Below are 14,266 nucleotides of genomic sequence, written 5' to 3'. Positions count from 1 at the left end.
GGCAATGCACTGCATTTTTCCCCTCTCTTCGCTACTTCAGGGGCTTGAAAATGCAGAAAATTAACAGATTATATTTTTAATTTATTTCTAGATTTCAAAATTAAGTTGTGGCGGAACATTTAGCAAAGTGTCCGAAATCATGTCCAAATCTCAAATTTAGGACTACTTCGGGTAGTACAAGTAGTCCTTATGACTTGAAGTTATGATGGAATCCCACCTCCAAAAAAGGTAGTAATGATTCAGTTTCAAAGTTATGACAACTGCCCTCCCCCTCCCCCAGTCATGTGACTGCAATTTGAGTGCATTGCCCCTCGGTCACATGACAGTGATTTATATTTTTGTCCAACAAAATCCGGCCGCTGAGAACAATGGTTCACTTAAGAGCCACAGCATTCTCTTTACAACTGGTGTTCGCTTAATGACCATCGCAAAAATGTTTCGGTTGATTACATGATGACCCATTTTACAACTGTCAACACTTATGACCACAATTGCCAGGTTCCATTATGATTATAAATCGAGGATTACCTGCATATTAAAAACACACTTTCACCATTATGGAATAATCAGAGATACAAAGACAGTATAGGTACTCCTCGACTTACAACAATTCATTTAGTGACTGTTCAAAGTTATAATGGCCCTGAAAAAAAGTGACTTATGACCATTTTTCACAATTACGACCATTGCAGCATCCCTATGGTCACATGATCAAAATTCAGATGCTTCGCAAGTGGTTCATATTTACGACGGCTACAGTGTCCTGGGGTCATGTGATCAGCTTCTGTAACCTTCTGACAAGCAAAGTCAATGGGGAAGCCGATTCGCTTAACAACCGTGTTACTAACCTCACAAATGCAATGATTCACTTAACAACTGTGGCAAAAAAGTCATAAAATGGAGCAAACTCACTTAACAAATGTTTCACTTGGCAATATTAATTTTTGGCTCAATTGTGGTCATAACTTGAGGACTACCTGCACCACTCCTGGTTTTCTTATGCATATATTATCCTTATGTCATGCACATAATGGCACGTGGGTCCATTTGTCAGGGCACATGAGGCGATTCCCTGTCAGCTGGCCAGCACACGTGTGCTGGCCAGTTGACTTCGGCCTTCTTTTGAGGCCATTTTTCACCCTCCGGAGGCTTCCTTGAAGCCTTCGGAGTGCGAAAAACTGGTCCTATGGGCAAACTGGAAGTTCAGGAACAGACTTCCGGTTTGCTTGTAGGGCCGGTTTTAGCCCTCTAGAGCGTTCAGGAGCCTTCAGGAGGCTTCCCTGAAGACTCCAGAGGGCAAAAAATGACCCTACAGGCAAACCAAAGTCATTTCCAGTTTGCTTTTAGGGCCAGTTTGCTTTTAGGGCCACTTCCAGTTTGCTTTTATGGCCAGTTTTATCCCTTCGGACCCTTTAGGGGCCTTCAGGGTGCTTGTCCCGGTTTGCTCATAGGGTCGTTTTTTGCCATCCGGAGCCTTCAGGGAAGGCTCCAGAGGGCTAAAATGGCCCTATGAGCAAACCGGAAGTCAGTTCCCAAACTTCCAGTTTGCCCGTAGGGCTGGTTTTTCGCGCTCCGGAGGCTTCAGGGAAGCTCCTGAAGCTTCTGGAGGGCCTCCGGTGAGGGCAGGGGAGGCTGTTTTCGCCCTCCCCAGGCTCCTATAAAGCCTCTGGAGCCTGGGGAGGGCGAAGAAAGCACACCAAAAATGGGGGGGGGGGGGGAGAGAGTGCTGGTCATGCGCGCATGTGTGCTGGGGTTGTGTGCATAGCATTATGGGTGTGGCACACCTGCGCATGACCCCCCCCGCGCTCCCCCAGCTTTCGGCACGCAAGCCAAAAAAGATTCGTCATCACTGATTTAATTGATACAAACATACACAACAGGAAAACACAAAAAGAAATATAATGTACATAAAACCTATTACAAAACCTGAACCACAGATCCTTATTTTTCATCCCAAAGACTGAATGCAAAAATGACCCTATTTTGCAGCAGCTGTGATGCTGAAAGTATACCACAAATATAGTTATTTGGCACATTTGTCTTCCTAAATGACAGAACAACTTCAAGTACTATTTTAAGACTGCTGATGCAATAGAAAAACACAGAGTTTTAACTTCTTTAAGGCATTTTCTTTTGTATTTTCACAAACGTATACTCTAAATAAGTTACATTATATTCAAGTGTTCTTTTTACTTAACCGGAGATGTATTCTAAATCTGTTTAAAAGGCTTTCATCTGATTAATGTAACCAATTATTGGAAGCACAAGTAAAACTGTGTTCCTTTTTAATCCTATTTGCAACAATACATTACATCACTAACCTTATTGTTGATTATAGCTTCAGAGTCATCAAAGACAAAATCTCCATCATAGCTGTTCACAAAGCAGATAATGGAAAAAAGTCCCACAATGGTTTTGGCCCAATATGGTGGAAGGGTCAGGAATGGTATAGCATGGTCCAGGTTAACTTCTCCTTGCGCCATTCTGCACACTTCTGTTTAAGCATTTGGAGTACCAACATTATGCTGGTTATGAATCTAAAAGACATACAACATAAATGCATACATAAAGAACTAACCTGAGCTACAACTACTCTCTTCTATCTGTGGCAACTCAACTTTACCCACAATTTTTTTAACATGTATTTATTAACATGTAAAAATATTCCATAGTCCACTTGTAACACACATGGATGGTACATCATTTGTGACATATTGGTAGTTGGAGGAGAGGGGGCTATATGAGGAGGAAACAAAATAAAAATTCCTTTCCATTATTATAAAAACTCTTTTTCAGCTGTATACAGTGACGTGCGGTGAGGTTTATGGCTGGTGAGGCACTGACACAGTGGTGGGTTTCAAATATTTTTAGACTTGTGGACTTCAACTCCCAGAATTCCGTAGCCAGGCATGCTCAGTTCCGATTTAAAGTGACAGCATTTGTTTTTCTCCTTTGCGAAAAAAGGTTCCTTTTTTCATTTTCTTCTCCCTTCCCCTCCTTCCTCCCTCTCTCCCTTCCTCCCCCTCTCTCAAACACACCCACACACACCCACACACAAGTTGGATTGGACTATCTCTCCTATCCCCTTCCCTCTCTCACTCACTCTCAAACAAATACACACACACACAAGTTGGATTGGATATCTTTTCCAGTGGCTTGAAAGCAACTCCTCTGCCATCCCCCCCATTCCCCTGCTGCCTTCCCCAAAATCTCCACCATTGCAAATGCAGCCTGCTGTCTGGGTGGGAAATGCCTGGAATGCAATAAAGCCCACCCACTCACCTCCTGCTGGTAGACTGGGATGAGAGGAGAGGCAGAGAAGCCGGAGGAGAGCCGATCCGAGCCTTCCAAGCTTCCAAGAGGCTGGGGGAAAGTGTGTGTGCTACAGCATGGCTCTTTGCCTGGCTTCCGTGGATGACTCTGCTTAACTGTTTAAAAAAGCCTCTAAAAAGTGCCCTCTACTATGAGGCAGGAGAATTGCGTGCCTCACCTACGTCAGGAATGTTTAGGCTTTTAACCCTTACTTAACTCTGCTCGAGTGATCATAAAACGCCTAAAGTCAGACTAGATGAGGCATGCAGTTCTCCTGCCTCATAGTAGAGGGCGCTTTTTTAGAGGTTTTTTTTTTTAACAGTTAAGCAGAGTCATCCACGGTGAGGCAGCAACTAGCTCAGCTTTTTCCTATTACATTTTTTATTCTTTTCATGATCAGAGCGGTGAGGCTGTGCCTCACTTGCCTCACCTGACTGCATGTCACTGGCTGTATACAAATGTGTAGTTTAAACATCTTTGATACTTACAAAAGTTGTAATAAGCAACAGCCCGAGTAAGTTATTGTAAGCATTCTGTTTTTAAACGACTACTTGGACAGTGTCTGCATCCAATACTTTTAAGATTTTGGAACTCAAACCCTATTTTCTATTAACCTAAATTATTATTATTTTTAAAGAAAAAGTAGATGATTGTCCATCTTAAATACAGGTAGTCCTTGACTTACAATTGAGCCCAAAATGTTTGTTGCTAAGTGAAACATTTGTTAAGTGAACTTTGTCCCTATTTTATGACCTTTTGTGCCAGTTGTTAATTAATCACTGCAGATGTTAAACTGGTAACATGGTTGTTAAATGAATCTGGCTTCCCCACTGAATATGCTTGTCAGAAGGTCACAAAAGGTGATCACAGGAACCCGAGACCCTGCAGCTATCATACATATGTATCAGTTTCCAGGCGTCTGAATTCTGATCATGTGACTGTGGGGATGCTGAAGTGGTTGTAAGTATGAAAAATGCTCAAAAGTCACTTTTTTCAGTGTCATTGTAACTTTGAACTAAATGAGCTCTTGTGTGTTGAGGACTACCTGTAATACAACTGTGTATATATAGTTGCATGTCATCAATGTAGTGAAATTTCACCCTGTGCTGACTGATGACCTCACCCAGAAGTTTCATGTGTAGATGTTAAATAGAAATGAAAAATGAGTAGAGACACTGGACACAAGAAGTCCCAAAAGTGATTGCTTCTTGGAAGAGAAGCTAAACGCCTTCAAAGAAAAATCAGACAGTCCAGTTGCCTCTTGAAAAAGCATCTTTGAGACAACTGTGACCTGGATGACTGAGAATCTTCATCCACATAAGAAGAAGGTCTAGGAGGGCTGGGCCTCTTCTTCGCTATCACTATTAAAAGAGGAGAACCGCTACAATGGGCATCACTACACTCAACTCCTGAAGCCATTCCAGAAGAATATTATGGTTGATGGTATCACAGACTGCTGAGATTTAGGAAGACAAGAATGGATGTAGGTCTCCTCCTTGAGCCCTGCAAAAGTAACCCACATACACGAACAATGCTGTCTCAGCGTTATAAGCAAACCTGAAATCTTATTGATAAAGGTCCACGCATGATTTTCCTACGATCCTACAATAAGAACAGAAATCCTGTGGCTCTTCAAATATTGCTAAACTAGAACTCCTTGACTCTTGTGGTTAAATATGTTGACTGAGAATACAATCAACATCTGAAGAACTGTAAATTCTTTACCCACTATAGAGAGTAAAGGGGATGGCCTTGATAGAGACAAGGGAGATCCATTACCAAAGCAACAAGGAAGGAAATATTGTCCAGACAATGAAAGAAGAATGCAAAGACAACACTTTCCTAAGTTGTTTTTTCCTCCATTAACAGCTTATGTATTCCTTTATGTAAGCAGCATTGTCATCATTTTAAGTATGTTATTATGCCAAGATACAAACAGATTTTTTGCTAGCTTAGAAGCAGAATATTATTTTTACGATATTGAATACAGTCAGGCTACAGTTCTTCATGACCTTAACTAAGAGTAAATTCCTTTGAACTGTTACTTCTAAAAGTCTTTTAAGATAGCTGAATATAATTCATTTTACTAGAATTTTTTCATGGAGAATAACATGGTTAAAAACAAGCAAGTTCATCAAAACCCCTAGCACTTATGCTCTTGGGACTAATTTGCATCTCTTTTCAATTTTTATCCTGTTAATATCTAGTTTCTTTTTCTTCCTCCAAGCAAAGTTTTAAGCAAATCGATCATCCAACCGACATATGCTTCTTTCTTTTTCTGTATTCTCATCTTTCCTCCCAAACTCTAACCGAATTAGCTAAGTTACTTCATTCATAGAATGATGGAAAATAAAATTTCTGCTTTTGTAGGAGGGCTAGTATGGAATAGTAGGGTATACAAAAGATGGAAAGAACTTGACAATACAAAAGCATCAAGAATGGCAGTTCTACTGACCACCCATTAGTGTGGATAACAAAGAGAGCAGCAAATTAGGAAATGGTATAGGGTTTCCTGCCTAGGCAGAGGGTTGGACTTGAAGACCTCCGAGGTCCCTTCCAACTCTGCTATTGTATTGTAAATTCTAATCCAGATTTTCGGGGTGGCTTTGAGGAACCCTGAAGATCTTCTTCAAGCTAGGCCCCAAATGATGCAAATTCACGAATGGCTGGAAATTTGGAAGCTTTGGTCTTCATCTGGGTATTTCAAAATTAAATCTTACTGTTCCTTTTCACCACTAGCAGAGAATTCTTAATTTCCAATAGAAGAGATTACATGTAGTTGAGGATTGAATTGTCAAGTCCTTGGTGCATTCTGAGCTTGGTTGTTTCATTATCCAACAAGGTAACAACTAGGTGACCACATTAGAATGAAGAATTGGCAAGTAGACCGACTCTTTGCTGATTCCTGTCTGGAGAAGGAGAGGATTTGAGATTCCCTACAAGTGCTCTAGACAGTTGCTCCTCACAAGGAGTGCAAGACAACAGTCTCCAGTGGGTTTAGAAAAGTCTAGAACAGGGATCCCCAACCTGTGGGCTGGAGCCCACTAAAGGGCCATGGACTCTTGGCCACCGAGCTGCCTGAGTGGCTGGCCAGTGTGCGCGCACACCCCATTTGCAATAGCATCACTGCAATTGCCACATGGGTGTTACCACTGCCACAAGCATCGTGTTTGCCAGCCCCATTTGCATGCGCACATGCACATATAAGGCACCTGCTCCCCCTCCAGGCTGTTAATACAGAAAGGTTGGGGCACTCTACTCTAGAATGATTAGCCGCAGGCACATGGCTGGGTCTACTTCATCATGGGACCTCTTGCAGAGCCGACCCACCATGGGTCCTCAGCTGACCCTCCACTGGTGCTCCTCCCCTGCACCCTCGTCCACGGCAGTTTGCTAAAGGACACTTGTCCTCAGCCAATTCACAGTGCAGGACAATCTTGACCTGTGATGAAATTATTCTCCTAGTCAATATGTTTTCTTTGATCTTATTAGGACAATGTTTCTTTTTTTAAAAATGTTTCTGATAGATTTCAGTATCAGGCAGCTCCTCCACTTCCACCTTCTCTTTTCTCTCCCCTCCCCATTTCCCTCCATCCCAAACAAGGTCATATCTTTATAAAAACAAAGACTAGTAGTTCCTCATACGAGATAAAGTTCTAACTGTGTTATAAAACTAGGTGCTTTTCTATATAATAAACAGTGTTTAAAGAGTTCCTTACAGCTTTATTATTTTTGAGTGTCCAGACCATAAATCTTCCCAATAATTTTGGGATTGCAATTTGGGATTGCATTGGCTTTGTATACTTCTTTTTCTAATTACTTTCATAAATTGTGTCTTAACTGTTTTTCAGCTATTAGAAACCTTCAGATTGACAAGCCTGAAAACACGGCTTGAGTTTCTTGAGTTTTAAATACAAATTTAAGGGTTTTTAGTTTTTTTTATAAAAAATTCCAATGAGCAATAGAACTTAGATGTTAGAAAGATACAAATGAACTAAGTGTCCAGATGGATTTGAAATAAGATTTTGAAATTAATTATAAGAACCCCCTCCTGAGGGAAAGTGACTTTGCTCTGAATTCTTTAAAAAAGAAGATATGATGGGGCACTAGAGAGAACTAGAAGGAACTAAAGATTATAATTAAAGGAGAAGAACACTTAAATTTGATTTACTAATATAGAATAGGCCATAATATTTTAATATTAAAAAAACCTTGAAGGATAGACTGTGTTCAAACTGTGTTATGGAAGAAGAACTGAGCTGAAAGTGGGAAACGGATTTTAAAATGACAGCTTATAAAAATGACATGGAAAATATGCTTAACTAGACATACAAGAGAAATCACCTTAAGTCTTAATAGATAATCATTAGACAAGAGATACATAAATAACAAACCAAGAGAGGGGCCTGGGTAATTTTCTGAGAAGGATCAAATAAAAATAAATCAAGTTCTAGGATATTATTTGAAGGGATAAAATATCATTAAAAATGACTAGGAATATAAAGTTGGTTCATTTGATCAAGGATAAAATAGATATATTGTTATTTCTGGTAACTCTTAATGGACTTTTGCTAATCAGGACCGAAATGATGAGGTTTCAAGGATTTGTTTATAGATAAGAGATGGGACATGGAAAGATGGTGGATTACTAAATTGTTTATATTTATAAGTGGGAAGTCATTTTTTTCTTTACCATATTATTTCTTAGTTTGTATTATTTTTTTATTCTTGCTAAGTGTATTTTTTAATAAAATTACTATTAAAAAAGAGAACTATTAAAAAACAGAATATACCTTATCTCGTTAATATGTTGCTTGCTTTTGCAAACAAGTATATATTAGATGACAATGGTACAAGAGGGATTAGAAATGACTGCTGGCTGCAAAATACATTTTAAAATTGTCTTCCTATCTTTATCTCTCACTCTTAGGCCTATCATCTCAAGGAAACAAGAAAAAAATTCTTCCATTACAGTTAATACCCACAAGCTCTTTGTTTATTGAACCTAGATAACCTTTTCAAAACTTAAAATACTGGAACACAGATCTCAAGGAGTCTCCAACTTCATTTCACTGATCACGATCTGTGGCCCTATATTATTGGGGGGGGAGGGGAATTCAAGCAAAACATTGCAATTCCTGTGTTAATAAAAAGATTTCTTAATGATTTTTTTAACTTGGGAGAGCAAAAAAGGAAAAGAAAGAAAGAAAGAAAGAAAGAAAGAAAGAAAGAAAGAAAGAAAGAAAACACCAGTTAAGATTTGATCAATAGATGATACCAGACCTCTCAAGCAAAGCCCTTTCTGAGAATAGGAAATAAATTGATTTGTAGTAGGCATTAATCTGTTGAGTCTACAATCCAGCCACGGTTACTATAGCAATATCCCCTATATTGATTTCTATAAAAATACACAAAGTGGCATACTCTGGCTAATTATCTTCTTGTTTTTATGCTATCATTGCTACTCCTTTCTGTTTTAAAGCCAATCTTCCAGACAAAAACAATTTAGTAGGGCGAAAAGGTAAATAGGAGATTAATAACAATTTTTATCAAAGTTATAAAGGACTTTCCCAAAGAGAAGAATGCCATCTTTTTCTAGGCAAAAAGTATCCTTTGGAACTAAGTTCTGAAATTCTCCAGAAGGAATCCCTCCCTCAATCTCACACTTACACACACTGTAAATTTATTCAAGTGAGATTTATTAATATGTCCAAGGGTGTGTGTGTGTGTTTTGCATTCAGAACATACACAAAAACATTCTATATTTGCGTTCTCCCCAACAGAAAGACTGGGGAGTTCTGTGCCTATTTAGAAAAATGTCCCATACAATTCAATGGGATTACATGCAAGCAAGCATACATACACAGTGACCATTCTGACATCAATCAGGAGCTGTCTGCAAGGCGTTGCGTACACGAAACTTTCTGATGTTTGACTGAAAACTCATCACCTTAAAGATTTATTTTAAGGTTGGAATATGTCCCATGCATACCCCAGAAGATTGGCAGATGGAGGATTCGCTCTACACATTTTGCCAGGAGGAAATTTCCATTGTGGCCAGTTATTGAATCCATTTCTAAGATGGACTGACCAGGAAACGTGGGTTGTCCCAAAGATGCTTTTTTTTCAAGAGGCAACTGGACTTTCTGGTTTTTCTTTGAAGACGTTCCACTTCTCATCCAAGAAGCTTCCTCAACTCTGAGTTGATGGTGGGGGAATGGAATCCAGTCAGAGCTGAGAAAGCTTCTTGAATGAGAAGCGAAATGTCTTCAAAGAAAAAACAGAAAGTCCAGTTGCCTCTTGGGAAAAAAAAAGCAGAGAACCTCCATAGACATTTAACACGGGTTGTCTATGTAGATTTTCGGTCATCCAGCATCCCTGTTGTCCCAAAGGTGTTTTTTTCAAGAGGCAAGTGGACTTCCTTTTTTCTTTGAAGGTTTCTCTTATCCAAGAAGCACTACTCAGGTGACAAACCATCCCCCAAGACCTGGACAAACCTCCAAGTGGCCTCAACGACTCTCTAAAAAGGATGCAAAGGATCAGCAAGGAATATAAACCCTGCCATTGACCACCATCCAGTCAGAGCCATAGAAGCTTCTCGGATGAGAAGCGAAACGTCTTCATAGAAAAAACAAGAAAGTCCAGTTGCCTCTTAGGGGGAGGGGGATGCACCTTTGGGATTTAACGCGGGTTCTTTTGGCCAGCGAACTGCCCCGGTCCTTTAAGCCACGGCGGTCCCAAGTTCGCTCTTTGCAAAGACCCGCCGCGGAAGGTCGGCTGGATACAGGTCAGCGGTCACCCGTTGCCCTCCGGCACCTAAAAGGCCGGAGGGACTCAGCCCACCAGGCACCTTCGGACGTGCGCGCAGCGAAGTTTTGCGCGGCGGGTGGTGGAAGTGAGTGGGTTCTTCCCGGAACGTGGAAGGGACGCTCCCCCCCTAGTCCGCCCGGGCAGAGAAGCAGGTCCCCGGGAAAGATCGCAGCAGAGATCGCGGGCGGCGTCCGGGGCAGGCAAAGAGGGGCGATGGAGCGGGCGCGGGCAGGCAGGCAAGCAGGCGGGGAAACGCCAGGAAAAGTGGCGTGGAGGGCCGGACCCCTCCCTGCCCGCCACGAGAGATTTCCCACCCACTGCCCGCTTTTGCGGCGTGGCTTCCTCAGCAGCTTCCTTTTGTCCTGAGCGGCGCTCTGTGCGCAGGGAGCCGCGGAAGAGCCTCCCCTCCGCATGCAGCTCCCTTACGTGGGAGATCCTGGACCCGCCAGCCCTGCCCGTCCCGTCCCGCCACAACGCCTCGCCCCGCCCCAGACGGGCTTTACCTGCAGCTGGAAAAGGAGCCCGAGCGACATCGCCCACCCGCGCGGGGGAACTCTGCCCTCACTCCGCAGACGGAGACGGGGATGGGCGGGACGGGCACCAGTCGACCGAAGGAGGAGCCACTCTGGCCTCCTCGCTCCCGGAAGGCAGGCGCCAGTGGCGGATTGGCTCGCCACCCTTCCCCGCCTCTGCAAAGACCGGCCCCCGCTCATTGACGGGCGGAGTGACGTCTGCGGGGCGGTGCAGTCGGGCGGGGAAGAGGCCGGGCGTGGTTTCTGCAACCGCTCGTGGCGGATTTAGTTGGGAATGGGAAACGCAGAGCGATCCTAACTGGGTGTGTGTCCCCCGTGAGCTGGGTGGAATTATTCTTTTGTAGAAAAGCCTGCTACGTTCCTTAGGAATTTGTTTTATTTTTATTTGTTTTATTTATTTTGTCAAGCATGTATGAGATAACAGATATAAGTATAAACATGATTATGAATACAGGAAATGGATATGAATAAGTGGGGACAGCAGGACAGGGACGGTAGGCATGTTGGTACACTTATGAATGCCAATAATAATAACAATAACAACAACAATAACAACGTTCTGATTCTACAAAAAACCACCCTACTTGGAACAGCTTATATCCTTCTATGTTACCTTAACAGTTCCTAGGTCCTTGGTTGTGCCAAAAGTTTGGATTTGAGTACAGCAAAAACCACTGGGACCATCAGATTGAGAAGGTTTTAGAGAATGAGAAAGGCAAGATCTTGTGGGACTTCAGAATCCAGACTGACAGGCACTTGGCCTACAATACACCTGACATAACAATAAGTGAAAAGAAAAAAGTATGGTTCATTGACATTGCAATACCTGGAATTGTGCCAATACCTGGCACAAAAGAATTTAGCCAAGACATTGGTATGCAGTTTGGAATTGACAAATGTGCAACAATGGCAACCAAGGCTGGCAAGGTCCTAGAAGATGATGGAATACAACTTGAGAATGAAGAAATGATAAAGGCAGTAAAACCAGAAAAAGACTACAAGTACTTGGGGATTTTAGAGGCCTCTGACTTAATGCATAATAAAGTCAAGGAATTAACCTCAGCCAAGTACATTCGACGAATTCACAAGATATTAAAATCCAAACTGAGTGGAGGAAACATCATAAAAGCCATAAATACCTGGGCTATACTTGTAATTCGATACTCTGCAGGAATAATTGACTGGACCCAGATGGAGTTGGACAATTTGGACAGAAAAACAAGGAAGCTTATGACAATGAATCATGCTTTGCACCTAAAAGTGATGTTGACTGATTGTATCTACCAAGAGCAGAGGGTGGTCGAGGACTCCTACAAGTAAAGCAGACTGTGGAAGAAGAAAGACACAGCTTGAATGATTACATCCAGAAAAGTGAAGAAGACCAATGATTAAGGAAGTAAATAAAGGAGGCGTTTTGAAGACAACTAAGTTAAAAGCTGAATATAAGAAAGAAGTAATTGAGAAGCGAGTTGAAAATTGGAAAAGCAAAGCTATGCATGGCCAATACTTGAAAAGTATTGAAGGCAAAGCTGACCAAAAACTAACTTGGAACTGATTAAGATCAGAAGTACTGAAAAAAGAAACAGAAGGCTTTATTTTGGCAGCTCAAGAACAAGCCTTAGCCACAAACTGCATGAAGGCAAAAAATCAACTTGTTATCAACGCCATGACCACGTTGCTAAGATTATTCACTGGAAATTGTGCCAAAAGTTTGGATTTGAGTACAGCAAAAACCAGTGGGACCATCAGGTTGAGAAGGTTTTAGAGAATGAGAAAGGCATGATCTTGTGGGACTTCAGAATCCAGACTGACAGGCATTTGGCCTACAACACACCTGACATAGCAATAATTGAAAAGAAAAAAAATTTGGTTCATTGACATTGCAATACCTGGTGATGCACGAATTGAAGATAAACAGCAAAAAAATATATCACAAAATACCGGGACTTGCAAATTGAGGTTGGGCGACTGGAAAAAGAAATCGAGTGTTGTCCCAATTGTAATTGGAGCCCTTGGAGCAATACCTAAAGGGCTACCTCACTATTTGAAAATTCTAAATTTATTGGACTTGAACATTCTGATTCTACAAAAAACCACCCTACTTGGAACAACTTATATCCTCCAACGTTACCTTAACAGTTCCTAGGTCCTTGATTAGGACTCGAGCTGTTGAACCACCAACCAGCCCCAAAGGCTGTGAATCTCACCAAAGATTAACCAAATAAATAATAATAATAATAATATAATAATCATCATCATCATCATCATCATCATCAGGCAGGCCTTGGGGCACAGATTTACTTAGCTACTACTTCAGGTAGTCCTCGTCTTAGGACCACAATGGAGCCCCTAATTTATGTTGCTAAATGTGAAATTGAAACGAGCTTTGCCCCATTTTGCAACCTTTCTTGCCCCAGTTGTTAAATGTATTGCCGCCATTGTTAAGTGAGTAACTCTGTTGTTAAGTGAATCTGGCTTCCCCGTTGACATTGCTTTTTCAGAAGGCTGCAAAATGGGATCATGTGAACCCCCCCCCCCACACTGCCACTGTCACCAATATGAGTCAGTTGCCAAGCATCTGAATTTTGATCACATGACTATGGGGATGCTGAAGTGGCTGTAAGTGTGAAAAAACGGTCATAAGTCACTTTTTTCAGTGCTGTTGTAACTTCAAACAGCCATTAAATGAACTGTGGTAAATCAAGGACTATCTGTAATCCATCTTTTCCTTGATCTTTCTTCAGGCAACAATCACACGCTTCCATGGAACAGCGCAAAGACAGGTAGAAATTCATCCCGAGAGAAGAGTTTCCCCCCCAAAAGAAACGGAAATTTATGAGGGCTCTGAAACAGTGACGTCTTCCTCTTGGCCCCCTCCTATATTGTACTGTATTTCCGAATTTCTTTGAGAATTTTTAAACTTCTTTTAGAAATATCCAAGGCGGCTGAATCTACAAGGACAGTAATTGTTTACATGTCAGTAATACAGTAGGGCTGCCGAAGATTAATTTAGACTCTAACCTTACAGGGTGGCGATGGGGAAATAGGCACTACTTGTGAAGAAAAGAAAATACATGAAATTGAGGAGTTTTCAACTCTGTAAATGCTGGAAAGTATCACGCTTTTAAAATGAAATGGGATGCTCTAAGAAGCGCCAACAAATTGCTTTGACTGCAATTGGCTGTCCAGTCTGTGCTTAAACATCTTCAGAAATGAAGGCTAATAAATTTGGAAGCACCTCCTGGTCATTGTTTAGTTAAACTGAATAAGCAGTATTAGATGGCCACTGTTCTGCCTTGCCTTAAACTTTTTTTTTCCAGCTGCTAAAAATGCATGAGTATAACTCATGGGCATGGTTATGTTCTAAGTATCTTATTTATTAGAATTTGTTATCCTATGTTTATCGTTTTTATAAGTAACTCAAAGGGGCCAACCTCTGTAATACTCTTTCTTCCTCTTATTTTCTCCACAACAACCCTGTGAGGTGGGTTGGACTGAGAGAGAGTGATTGGCCCAAGGTAACCCAGCCAGCTTTCATGCTTAGTCAGTTCTAGAATTCACAACCTCCTGGTTTCTAGGCCAGCACCTTAACCACTACACCAAACTGGCTT

At 41.5% G+C, this 14,266-nt stretch overlaps 1 protein-coding gene across 2 annotated transcripts in view; it reads right to left on the bottom strand.

The window, feature by feature from the left end:
• TMTC4 (transmembrane O-mannosyltransferase targeting cadherins 4) overlaps positions 1 to 10,726 on the bottom strand; it is a 52,919-nt gene extending 42,193 nt beyond the window's left edge. For both annotated transcript variants that reach the window (XM_081946411.1, XM_081946412.1), the window contains exons 1-2: positions 10,626 to 10,726; positions 2,322 to 2,537 (exon numbers count right to left, since the gene is read on the bottom strand). In XM_081946411.1, coding sequence (XP_081802537.1) covers positions 2,322 to 2,483 — 162 coding nt within the window. In that variant the 5' untranslated portion in view covers positions 2,484 to 2,537; positions 10,626 to 10,726. The remainder of the gene's footprint in view (positions 1 to 2,321; positions 2,538 to 10,625) is intronic.
• Positions 10,727 to 14,266: the final 3,540 nt, after the last annotated feature.

Source organism: Natrix helvetica (assembly GCF_964273705.1).
Source record: "Natrix helvetica genome assembly, chromosome: 3".
NCBI classification, from domain to species: Eukaryota; Metazoa; Chordata; class Lepidosauria; order Squamata; family Natricidae; genus Natrix; species Natrix helvetica.
Note: the sequence above shows the minus strand (reverse complement) of the source record. Positions and strands in the feature narration are given on the sequence as shown.